General features: G+C 39.9%; 1 protein-coding gene across 16 annotated transcripts in view; it reads right to left on the reverse strand.

Annotated features, from left to right (window-relative positions):
* The window catches only part of FNBP1 (formin binding protein 1), a 191824-nt gene that overhangs the window by 58384 nt on the left and 120575 nt on the right, over positions 1-12865 (reverse strand). For all 16 annotated transcript variants that reach the window (XM_063432408.1, XM_063432406.1, XM_063432419.1 and 13 more), the window contains exons 7-8: positions 1501-1629; positions 739-885 (exon numbers count right to left, since the gene is read on the reverse strand). In XM_063432408.1, coding sequence (XP_063288478.1) covers positions 739-885; positions 1501-1629 — 276 coding nt within the window. The remainder of the gene's footprint in view (positions 1-738; positions 886-1500; positions 1630-12865) is intronic.

Genomic DNA, 12865 nt, shown 5'->3' on the forward strand with positions numbered 1-12865 from the left:
AAAACAAAAAATGTTTAATTGAGAAAAAAAAAAAAGATTATCCTGTTCCTCCCGCTCTGGAATAAAGCCCACCTGATCTTTTGGTTGTGGTGGGACATTTATGAGGGAGATAAGACTGTAGTTTTTAAACAGTGTATGGTACTTCCCTTCTGAAACATTCTTTAAGAAAGCTTTAGAGCCGGAGGTAAGTAACATTCAGCACTCCAAATATTGTGGAGTTCATCTCTTCTGCTTTGCCAGCATTATGGGGGATGTAGTCCATAACATCTGAGGTGCAGAAGGTTGCTTACCCCTGCTTTAGAGGTTGTTTCATGTGAGATGTTGCAAAATAATACCAACTTTTAATGGCTATATCAAAATAAAGTTTTGAATAGGCTCTACAGATTGGCGTATTAACCAAATCTGCTACCTGGTGGATATGACCCAAAATTATACTGTTGTTTCCAGCACAGTAAATCTGATTTTCATCAATATATCTTCACCATTAGGCATCTGAACTGGATACTTGTTGGTGCACAATACTTTGGATAATGTACAAGGTACTAAAAAAAGCTAACATTTATGGAACTCGATGCGCAGAATCTACCTGCAAGATCAAGTTTCATTATATGCAAGTCTGGCCAGTCTACGGTATGGCCAAATACCCTGCCCCAGTCTGTTTCACCTTCATCCAGCAAAATTTAAATTAGTTTTGTTAATGAATGATGTGAACAACAATACAATCAATGAACTTCATACCTGCTTCCCATTGATCGATTCTGCAGATTTCGTTATGCCGTCAAGACATTTTCCTATGATTGGGACCACCTGCCGATCAATTTCTGCATATGTTTTCAAGGAATCCGACATCCGCCCTATCCTCCTTTCTTCCATGTCTTGCAGTTTCTATGGAAGCAGAATGCTTTTAGCATTTGGTCTAATAACAACGCAACAAATCTGAAGGGAGATTTTTATTTATACTTGCAAATAAATCTACTATAATAACTAAAATTCAATCTTTACTTAATATCAAACAGACACATTTTCTCCCAAAAATACATGAGAAAAATATTCATAAACATGTCTAAGAAAATAAGAATGCTTATATTGGGGCTTACTTCAGCCAACAGTTGATCAGGTACTTTGGCCTTCAGTTTCCCACTACATATGTTTTTCATGGCTGGAACAAAGTCATTCTCTATGTCAGTGGTTCCCAACCCAGCCCTCAGGGCACATCATCAGGTATTTCACACAATTCTGTTCCAATGTAGATACAGACAAAACCTAATTGTTGTACATGAGAAATATTGTGGGGACCACCGTTCTATCATAACCTCAATTTACTCATGTACACTTGTCCTTTTGTGTTCCTACTGCTCGTTTAATGTGGTTGTCAATCTAAATCTTGAGGAGGAAAAAAAAAAACCTTAAATAATAATTGTCAAATAACAAAAACAATATTTCTGTTTAAACAATCCTAAAACAAGTCTAAAGAAACAATCTTGCATTATACCAACACACCTGAAAAATGCCTGGAATATGGGTGTAGTAGTGATCATTCTGCTCCCGGTTAAATTTTTGTAATACTGAGGAGTATTCCCCTTTGCTGTCATCTGACATTTGGTGACGTATCTGGGCTTGCTGTCGCGCCTGCAGAAGAAAAAAATGCAGTTTGGATCATGTGTTACGGGATAGCTAGAGGATTTAAATTTGCCAATTTAGACACCATTGTCTAATCCGGGGTGTAAAAATTACATGCACTGGTTGAACATAACTTTAAATAATTAAAGTATAATAAATGAATGTACTTATTTTGTTTCACCTTGTTATGACTTTGCCATGCTAGACTGCACACAATTTAACCAATATAGGGAAGATTATACATTTGCAAACCTACAAAACTGGGTTTGTATTGCAGGCAGAATACAATGACTGATGGTTTTGTTGCACCACAAATGACCTACTCATAGTCACTGATGTAAATACTGTACTGTATTACTAGTGTAGCTGAAAGGGACACTCTAGCACCATAATCAATAGAGTTCAGTGCACTGGTTATGGTGCCAGGTGTTACATGCCAAGTACTTTTTATGAACAATGTGACATTTATCTGGGGCCCCAGGCCAGCTCAGGTCTGTTTCTCTCTTCACACATCATTAAAGAGGAAGTGCCTACTTATATTTCTGGCCTTAATTCCGCCCACCTTTGGACAGAATTTCCTGGCTGCGAGGGTTAGCTAATGTGCAAGTGCAACTTCCTCTTTAGCTATATGTGCGTTCCGGGGACCAAAGTAATTGTCAAAACGTTTGAAAATGTTTTGACTGCTTGCTGTGGGATAGACCTCTGACACCATAACCACAACAGCTTATGGTGCTCAGTGTCCCTTTAAAGAAAAATTACATCTTTAAAGTTCTGTGATACACATACCACATTACTGTGAGTCTTATTCCTGGGGAGCTCTGTGACTGACTAACACACACAAACACATTACTGTTTAGCTCTATAATGTACTCATTCCTTTAGGCCCCTGCTACACATTGCAAATTACGTGTCTGTTAGTCCACCCATTGTACAGTGCTACGGAATTTGCTGGCGCTATATAAATAATAAAATAACAGATAGATAAATAATAATAATAATAATAAATGTTACTGCTGTGGAACCTTTGTAATACAACTCAAATACTGCACATTACTGAGAAACCCTGTGATATACTTATGTAAAATTTATATTAATGTAAGTTTTATTCCTGGAGGGTTCAGTAACATCCCTGTGCACATTGAGCTTCCAGAGAAAGAGGGAAACCAGAGTGAAAAAGTGGTACAGGGCACACGACTGCATCCTCTTCCGCACAGCCCCATTACAATATACTGGGCTAAAGGATAACATTAAACACTGACAGGTAGACGTCACTGTGAGTTGAGCCCCATTGGCTCCCTTGTGGTTGTTTTCATCTTTTCGAGTCCCAAACTGGGCTCTCGTTCCCTGACCTGGATACACAGACAATAGTTTCCGAACAACAAATCTTTGGAATACCAGCAGATGGAACAGTTTATTCATGAGAAATGGAAACTTGTAATTGGTGCCAGAATGCTTCAGAACTCTGCGGGGACAGGAGTGGCCAACAATCTCCTGAGCCTTTGAGTTGTCATCTGGGAGGCTTGGCAGCCGATCCAGAGCTGAAAAAGATATGATTTTTGCTACTGATTTGGTCACCAAGAACCACAGTGAAACATTATTTCATTAAACAGCACGGTGCTCTGGATCTCTGCATTAGCAGCTTTAATGGAGACAGGAAAGAGAGTCAAGAGATAAAAAAAAAAAATATGCAAGTCTCACACACTTGGTTCCCCAAAGACAATATCTCTTCTAATTAGGGGCGATGAAGCCAGATGTCAGTGGGAATAATAATTATATCACAAAAAGACAATTGATGTCATTAGTTGGTTTTAAATAACAGTTTGTATAAAGTGAATTAATAGCTAAAAGAGGAACTTTGAGACGTACAATATTACAGTTAAGCAGCTGTGCTCTTCCAGGTCGGTATTTGATTATAAATTAGGTCTATGGTGAAGCCCACATTTGTACCTATGCCTGGGTGGTAGTGACATATAGCTACAGGGAGTGCAGAATTACTAGGCAAATTAGTATTTTGACCACATCATCCTCTTTATGCATGTTGTCTTACTCCAAGCTGTATAGGCTCGAAAGCCTACTACCAATTAAGCATATTAGGTGATGTGCATCTCTGTAATGAGAAGGGGTGTGGTCTAATGACATCAACACCCTATATCAGGTGTGCATAATTATTAGGCAACTTCCTATCCTGTGGCAAAATGGGTCAAAAGAAGGACTTGACAGGCTCAGAAAAGTCAAAAATAGTGAGATATCTTGCAGAGGGATGAAGCACTCTTAAAATTGCAAAGCTTCTGAAGCGTGATCATCGAACAATCAAGCGTTTCATTCAAAATAGTCAACAGGGTCGCAAGAAGCGTGTGGAGAAACCAAGGCGCAAAATAGCTGCCCATGAACTGAGAAAAGTCAAGCGTGCAGCTGCCAAGATGCCACTTGCCACCAGTTTGGCCATATTTCAGAGCTGCAACATCACTTGAGTGCCCAAAAGCACAAGGTGTGCAATACTCAGAGACATGGCCAAGGTAAGAAAGGCTGAAAGATGACCACCACTGAACAAGACACACAAGCTGAAACGTCAAGACTGGGCCAAGAAATATCTCAAGACTGATTTTTCTAAGGTTTTACGGACTGATGAAATGAGAGTGAGTCTTGATGGGCCACATGGATGGGCCCGTGGCTGGATTGGTAAAGGGCAGAGAGCTCCAGTCCGACTCAGACGCCAGCAAGGTGGAGGTGGAGTACTGGTTTGGGCTGGTATCATCAAAGATGAGCTTGTGGGGCCTTTTCGGGTTGAGGATGGAGTCAAGCTCAACTCCCAGTCCTACTGCCAGTTTCTGGAAGACGCCTTCTTCAAACAGTGGTACAGGAAGAAGTCTGCATCCTTCAAGAAAAACATGATTTTCATGCAGGACAATGCTCCATCACACGCGTCCAAATACTCCACAGCGTGGCTTGCAAGAAAGGGTATAAAAGAAGAAAATCTAATGACATGGCCTCCTTGTTCACCTGATCTGAACCCCATTGAGAACCTGTGGTCCATCATCAAATGTGAGATTTACAAGGAGGGAAAACAGTACACCTCTCTGAACAGTGTCTGGGAGGCTGTGGTTGCTGCTGCACGCAATGTTGATGGTGCACAGATCAAAACACTGACAGAATCCATGGATGGCAGGCTTTTGAGTGTCCTTGCAAAGAAAGGTGGCTATATTGGTCACTAATTTGTTTTGTTTTTGAATGTCAGAAATGTATATTTGTGAATGTTGAGATGTTATATTGGTTTCACTGGTAAAAATAAATAATTGAAATGGGTATATATTTGTTTTTCGTTAAGTTGCCTAATAATTATGCACAGTAATAGTCACCTGCACACACAGATATCCCCCTAAAATAGCTATGACTAAAAACAAACTAAAAACTACTTCCAAAAATATTCAGCTTTGATATTAATGAGTTTTTTGGGTTCATTGAGAACATGGTTGTTGTTCAATAATAAAATTAATCCTCAAAAATACAACTTGCCTAATAATTCTGCACTCCCTGTATGGATAATAACTTTAAAATCCCAAAAACCAAGCATATGATTTTAGCCTTATTTTGACACAGTTTGGTGAGTCATTTTCACTTTTCTCCATAATTAAATGTGACCTTAAAACAGGCAGAGAGCCTACAAGCTTGAGCACACGCCAAAGATGTTCCTGGCTCGGGGCCCTCCCAGAAGGCATACCTAAACCCATCTAAAAAATTATATACCTCCTGTTAAGCACAGTGTCCATGCTAATCACCAGGAATTGGAAGACCCCAAACCTGCCATCCTCCCATGAAATTACAACATTAATGTCCTCAACCGTAGACTACGAGCTCATTATGGGGAACCAAATGAAGATAGGCAAAATTAGTCCCACAATACCTACAATGTGGAAGGCCTACTTGCAATCTACTAGAAACAGCCCTCACCTGAGATAACCTAGTCCCGAACAGACAAGGAGCTTACACTACAATTGCCCGCATAACACAGCTACCATATGACTCACAAGATTTGAGACTCTGACGTACAAACCTTGCAGGCCAATTACCCCTCCCCCCGAAAGCTCCCTAAAGTAGAATACACAATATTATGACTGACCCCACTGTAAATATAACCCGTTCCCTGTGTTAATCACAACTCCCAACATGTCCCTCCCAGGTTACACCTTCCCAACATCCAAAGCACACCATGTGACCTCTCACCAAAGCGCTTGTTCCAACCGTACAAAGGAATAAACATAGCGTCAGGAGATCTGGAGCATCAGACCTGCCATGTGTCTAAACAGAAAACAATGGTCTAGATCCCACTGTTAGATTGACCCATTAGGCACACACACTACACCGTACCGTTAGAAGTGCTAATTGAAATATGAAAAGGCTGCTCAGTGCACGACGGTTCATGCACAGCATGAAATACCACCCCAGCAATGTTGATGCAATGTCTAAATGCCAGTAATGCCTAAGATATTAAGAACCAATTAATAGAACAGCTTATACTGTAACAATGCGATGTCAAGTATAATATTTATGTATTTGGTGTTGACCTCCCCTCCTATACCCAAATCTTCATTTCTGTACCCCAGAAGTTACTTGAAAAGAATAAAGAACAAATTTTAAAATATATATATATATATATATATATATATATATATATATATATATATATATATATATATATTTTTTTTTTTTTTTTTTTTTTAAAACAGGAAGACTGCTACTGCTATTAAAATATTGCTAATAGTATTTATATAATTTTACACAAATTACTAGCCTGTTCCTAAAATAATTAGGATGGCCCTTAAACACTGCAAGGGTTAGTCAGTCTGTCCAAACCTATAAACTGTTCAGCATTAATGTAATAATATTGGGTATTCATGTAATGTATTCAATTTGCTAAAATTAAATTTAAAGAGAAATATAACTTGGCTAGGGCTATATTTTTTTTGCTGTTATTAAAAATAAAAGATAGCATACATTATAGCTTGCTTCATGGCTGCAGCCATCTTTAAGTCCTGTTTGGTCAGGAGAACAGCCTATACGCCAAGCTCATGCACAACCTGAACATCTGAGTTGAGCCTGAAAGGCATTTGTGAGATGCCTGGTAGTTTCACATGGGCAGGATTCGTAAAGGCACATACTTGCTCACAATTACTGCCATGGTTTTAGGTTGATTAAGTGGTGCTTCTTCTGCTGCAAGAGTACATCACTGAAGTGGCTCCTGTCAGAGGAGGCAAAGCTTACCTCCCTTCCGATCGGCATTAAAGATGGTGCTTGTATACAGCAAAAGTAAGCTAGCAGATATAAGGTGTGACGGACCACCTGGCACCTGGACTGTGGTACCTCCATCAATCGCTGCTTCCTAGTAATCCTTGAGTACCAAAAGCACCGCACCGGACACCAAACCCACCGTAAACCCCACAAACCGCCGCAGCTTGGTTGGTGTCTCGTTGTCCTCCACACACCTTGGACCCAAGACCGGGATCCAGCTTCCAGTGGGTAGACCTCTCCTAGTCCATAGAGCAAAGCAGGCTTCACTTACAAGAGCAAGTGTTGTAATCCAAGGAAGTATAGTGATTACAGCAATCCCCAGAATGAATATAGCTCTTCAATCCCCCAAACATGAGCCTAGACTTCATGAAGCGTTCTGTTTAATTGCAGCCACAACTGGCCTTATATGCAGGTCCCCATGCAAGGGGTTACATATTCCAGGGGCATTCCCCACTGGACCTGAGAGAGTAGACTACATCAAAAACACACACATGATTACATTGGCTCTCAGGTCCAGGACACTCCCACATAAAACAAGATAATCCCTCCTCTGTGTCTGGGAGATAATGGAGTCAGGAACTATACTAAACTCAATTATCTCCAGGCACTGAAAACACACATTTTACAATACCCCAAAACACATGGAAATCTACCTGATAGCCCCGATCAAACCGAACAAACTACCAAACATAGTCAATGGCCTTACCCTGGAGCTTGTTCCCCTCATCCAGACGAACGATTCCACCGAACAGTACCCTTCTAAGTTGTGTAGAACCGAACGCAGGCGATGATGGAAGTCCAGCGGTGTTTGGAAGTTTCTGTGTCCGATTTTAGTTCCAGGAACTCGACGACCACCGCTGCCTGCGTTTATGTGAACAAGATGGCCGCCACCTCGGGGGTCGTTCATGCAGACAGCGGCGACCCAGACAAACAATTAGAACGTTGCGGTTAGAATCGTTACCAAGTGTTAATGGGGTTTAACAAGCTCCTGGGTGGTCTCTGGTTCGTGCAGCTGTTCGGTTCCCGAACCACATAATCACAATTGCATGAACAGAGCCTTTTAAAAGTATATTAGCCAAGGTCGATTGCAGGGGCCATAGTCCTGAGGCAAGAGTCTGGCCAGCAGGCCACTCCAAGAACCTGTGACGAGGTTCAGTTCGTCACATACGGAAAAGACGTATTTACTTATATGTGTACATTACAAATTTACACACACAAATGCTATAATGCATTGTATCCTTTATTTCAAAATAATAAACATGAAGGGAGTTTTCCTTTAAACCTGTAATCCGTAATACACAAATGAGCTGTACTACATACCATTTAAATGCAAACAAATGTTTAATCGCTGTGCTGCTGATTTTATAAGAAAAGGACAGGCTAAAACAAGACTCCTTGCTGACACGGAGCAAGCCGTCTGCTGACGAATGTTTTTATCCTATATGATGAGGTCACATGAAATCCAACTCCCACCTACCCAGACAGGCATACTGGCCTCTCTATTTCTGCATTCCACTGTAAGGGAGAGCAGACAATTCTCAAACTCCCAGAATGGTTTGACATGAGCGATTAAATCCAGACAGAGGAAAAACAGCACACTGCTTTTGCATGCCACTTCATTTGTCACCTGTCCAAAAATTACGCCTAAAGGGAAAATGCTGGACGTCGGTACCCCACATTGAAGCTAATGAGTGCCAAAGATATTAAAGGGACAGCAAAGCCTCATGACAAATCTCCTACCGCTAGATTGTAGGCTCGTTTGAGCGGTGTCCTTATCAACCTACTGTTCGTGTAACATTTTGTAATTGTCTCATTTATTGTTATATTTCCCCTTTTATAATATTGTAAAGATCTGTTGAGTAAGAAAGCACTGTAAATAATATTATCGCCATCTCTCCACTAAGGAAAACAAGTCCAGTTTACTGTCCCTCATATAAATCCATTTCAAATAACCCAAGCACTATTCCACAACTACTTGTCCATCTGTTCCTCCGAACTACCTCTGTGTAGAAAAAAATCCTTACTATTCTACACCAAGTTATAAACCATAGTTCTCTGAGTCAAACCATCTTTAATTACTTGGTAACCATCTTCCTTTTAAAACATCTTTATTTTTTAAAGAACCCTAAAATGTTTACTATAGATTTGGGCTGGATGGGGCTTCTAGAGAGAAAAGGTTTTACACTGCAAGAAAATAAAATCTACAGAAAAAGTTTTACATTTCTAGAAGGAAAAGTGGTACCATAGCCGACACGGACTACATTTCCCAAAATACGCTGGCATGTGAAACTGTTTAGCTGGAACGTTACCAGAATCACTGCTATGGCATCAAACAAGTTTTAAGAGCCATCAGTAGCTTTAAAAATAAAAAGATAAATAAATAAAACATATTTATAACAATCAGAGACACTTAATGACATTAAATTGATGTGCATGAAAAAAGACCACACACATAGTTCACGCTCCCCAATTTGACTTACACCAGTTGAGCAGAGCAGGGATTTTTTTTTCTTTGATTAGCATTATTGATCCTGCAGCAATGAGCATCTGTTTTGCTCCCTCCTGTACACCCTTAATCATAAATCGCCTTTGATTTTCACATGGGTCATTTAAACGACTTATCACCAAATACCTTCCCTATTATCCCCCATGTTCCAGCTTTTGCACAGATGAGCCATGCAAGGGAAGCCAGAATTAGCTGAATGGTGCTCATTATGTACAAGAGGTAATGAAGGCTTTATTCTTCCAATTAATATGGCAAGCTGTGGCCTGTTTCCTGATCTCCGATCAAGAAATTCACAGCCCCAAATCCTACTTTGTGAAATCAGCTTCCAGCCTCTGCTTTCAAAAGGTGAAGCTGTAGTGCTGGAGACAACAATATGTGGATGTGAAGTGTGAATTTGCATACTCATCTGCATACCAATACCCAGCATGCCTTGAGCAGCTGCCAACTCTTGATTTAGCCTGGCCCGAGCCAACATCTGGCAGCCTAATGAAAGAGCTGAAGAAAATTTAATGGAACAGGAACAGCATTGGGGATGGTTCGGAAAACAAATGCTTGGTGGCAAGGGTTGTGGGAATCGTTTCAGTAATTGAATTGTTTTATAAGTAAAGTTTTACATAAATTACAATGTCCATAAAGTATTCTTCAGTTCTTAAACTAGCATTAAAGTTAAAATATCATGTGCCTTTTGAAGTAGAATGATTCTTCTGTCCTGCTGAGATAATATCCATGCGTTTTCAAGTAGGACTGCAATCTTATTTCGCTCGACACAATAACTTGGACAGTGCATAAGGTAAGCACATCCTCACTCCTCCCAACATTAGGGATGTTTTCCTGGACACACAACACATCTACTTGCCAAGGGGGAAAGAGCGGGAGGGAAGATCAGCAATTATTGCTTGCATTTTACAATTCACAGAAATTAAGAGTTTAGTGAATAAACTCCAACAAATTAGTTACCCTAGCAGCATATGACAAGTTTAATCACGCATTGCATAACATTTGTATGCCCCAGAAACATGTGCCTGGGCCATAAAAAAACCCTTTCCAGTCACCCACCTCCTATCCAGTCTAAACTGTAAACTCTGGGGCCTCTAATTTTTTTATGAATCTGTTTATGTCCTGACTGACCGGGTATATTAGTGACATGATATCAGGGCATAAAATAAAGTAAATTACCCTAAAACAAATGTTAAACTATCTATTGTTCCACTTTCCAACTAAAGAAATAGGTTTGTGATTTTATGAAAGCAAAGGTTTTAACAAGAGGTAAGAGTTAATAAGACCATTGTATCTGCCCTTTTTTGATGGTAGAATATTTATTCTGATTTAAGTTTACTTTCTGCCCCATCTTTAAACAAAACTATCACATGCTGATGCTTTCATTTAAATATAGTCCTTAAATTAGTGTGAGCTGCTGCCCAAAGTATAATATTTAACCAAAATATAGAGTGGTGATTACTATACCAAAATTTGAAGATATAAACGTTGGTAGCAGCCACAGCTCAAAGTGAATTTTGCATCCATATTTAGATTGGTTTCCAAGCCTCTATATTTTAATCTCCCGAACCTACAGTTCTCATTGGTTAGAGGTAGGGGGGGTTGTCTAGTAGTGTCAAGAGAGGACGCCTGCAGTTTCTGTTTAACCCAATGAGTACCTGGAGGTACAGACTGCACCCTAAGAGGATGAAGGGTTAATTTTGTTTGTGCTCTGTATGTGTGACTGTCAACAGCAAAATCAGTCACACATGCTATTTGCGGCTCTGGCAGATTTCTGGAGTCCCCATCAGCCTGCTAATTACTGCCATGCCTTTAATTAAGCAGACCTAGTTTTAGAAGTGCTGCTTATATGATAACCCATGCTGGGGCACTATCAATGAGATTACAAGGCCTGAAAACTTCCAATTACACTAATGCAAGCTTTTTCCATCCTGCCAGATTAACCCCTTTTACCATGGACACAGATTAAACAAATTGCTCATTTGTTTCCAAGACAACATGACAAGTAATCATCCAGGCATTTATGTATAATTATATTCTCATGGTCAACTCATTGTTATTGCTGGATCATGGTGAAAATCTAAGGGGAATTTGAGGTCTCTCATAAGAACTTTATATCAAGAGTAACAAACAGGAAGCATGTCAGCAAGGAAATGGTTTCTTTTATTTAACCCATGATCTTATTTAAAACACCGAAGTCCATGGGTTCCAGCTCAAGGTTTCTAAAACCCTGAGTATCTGTAATATAACTTACAGAAAAGGTAAAACGTGTCCAAAAAAGCAGGCACATTGCTCCGGTGACTTCACTCCTCCATGTTTGTACCGCTTTTCAGAAAATAATCCCCAATGTTCCTGTTTCCCAGTCTATCTCCACATAATATTTCCAAGGACAGAAAAACGGAAAGCTGTACTGCTGTAAACAATGTCTGAAGGGAGGCAAGAGAGATGAACACTGCATAGAGATGAACACAGCAGTGTGGATCTATCATTTTTCAGAACTCAGGAAACACATTTGTCAAATATAACGGAACTATGTAAACATAAGATTACAAATCGTAGGGCATACAAAACACATTACATTAAAACAGCTAAACTGTAATAAAACGGATAAATAACTGGAATAAACTTTATTATTCTAATGTCAAAACTATTTTGGCAAAGCATCATGGGAGTTGTTTTTTTTGCAACAGCTGGGGGAATTAATTTTATTCTCCCCTGGTTTAGGCCGACAGCAGCGGATATGGACACAGTGTCAAATTATGGAGGTTCCTGTGCCCTTGCGACCTGCTGTGTTAAAGTTAAACTGTCAGCGAGATGAATTACAGAGATCGAGAATCTGAGCCGAGTCTCTCAGGGAAATCAAACAGAGCTGTTTAGTCTGCTGTATAATTACAGCTAATACATTGTTAATGACATGTACAGGGACACCCCCTGCCCCGAATTCTGTGATGCTGCAATGTAATGTCTGCTTCTCTACAGGAATGAAGAATCATCTGGCAAGGGCCCCCAAGTCTATATTTAATCTCATGTTCTGACAGGGATATCTGGACCCCTTCTCATTGCTGCTGTATGTGATGTAATCAAGACCTCAATGAAAGCACGCTATAGGCCTAAAGATTCCCAAAAGACAAAGAGGCGGTTTCCTTGTCACATTCGCCATTTCGGTACTGTCTGCTTAATTGAAAGCCTTTTCAAAATGGAGCAGTAAGATCACCTGCGTTTACACAATTAACAACGCATAAGGGGAGGTAATAAATACTTTGCAGAATAATAGGAAGTATAAATGCTTTGTTGACATATGGATAATTTGTGAGGTGGAAACCCTGTGGCCAGTTGCTTTCAGAGCTAACAGACATGTTATCTACAAACCTATTAGGCAGAGTTTTAAGTAACCAAAAATATACAAAATAAATGGTTTAAGTTGTACTCTGAGCATAATAGCCATTACAGCTCAAG

The sequence above is a fragment of the Pelobates fuscus genome, chromosome 9 (genome assembly GCF_036172605.1).
Source record: "Pelobates fuscus isolate aPelFus1 chromosome 9, aPelFus1.pri, whole genome shotgun sequence".
Lineage (NCBI taxonomy): Eukaryota > Metazoa > Chordata > Amphibia > Anura > Pelobatidae > Pelobates > Pelobates fuscus.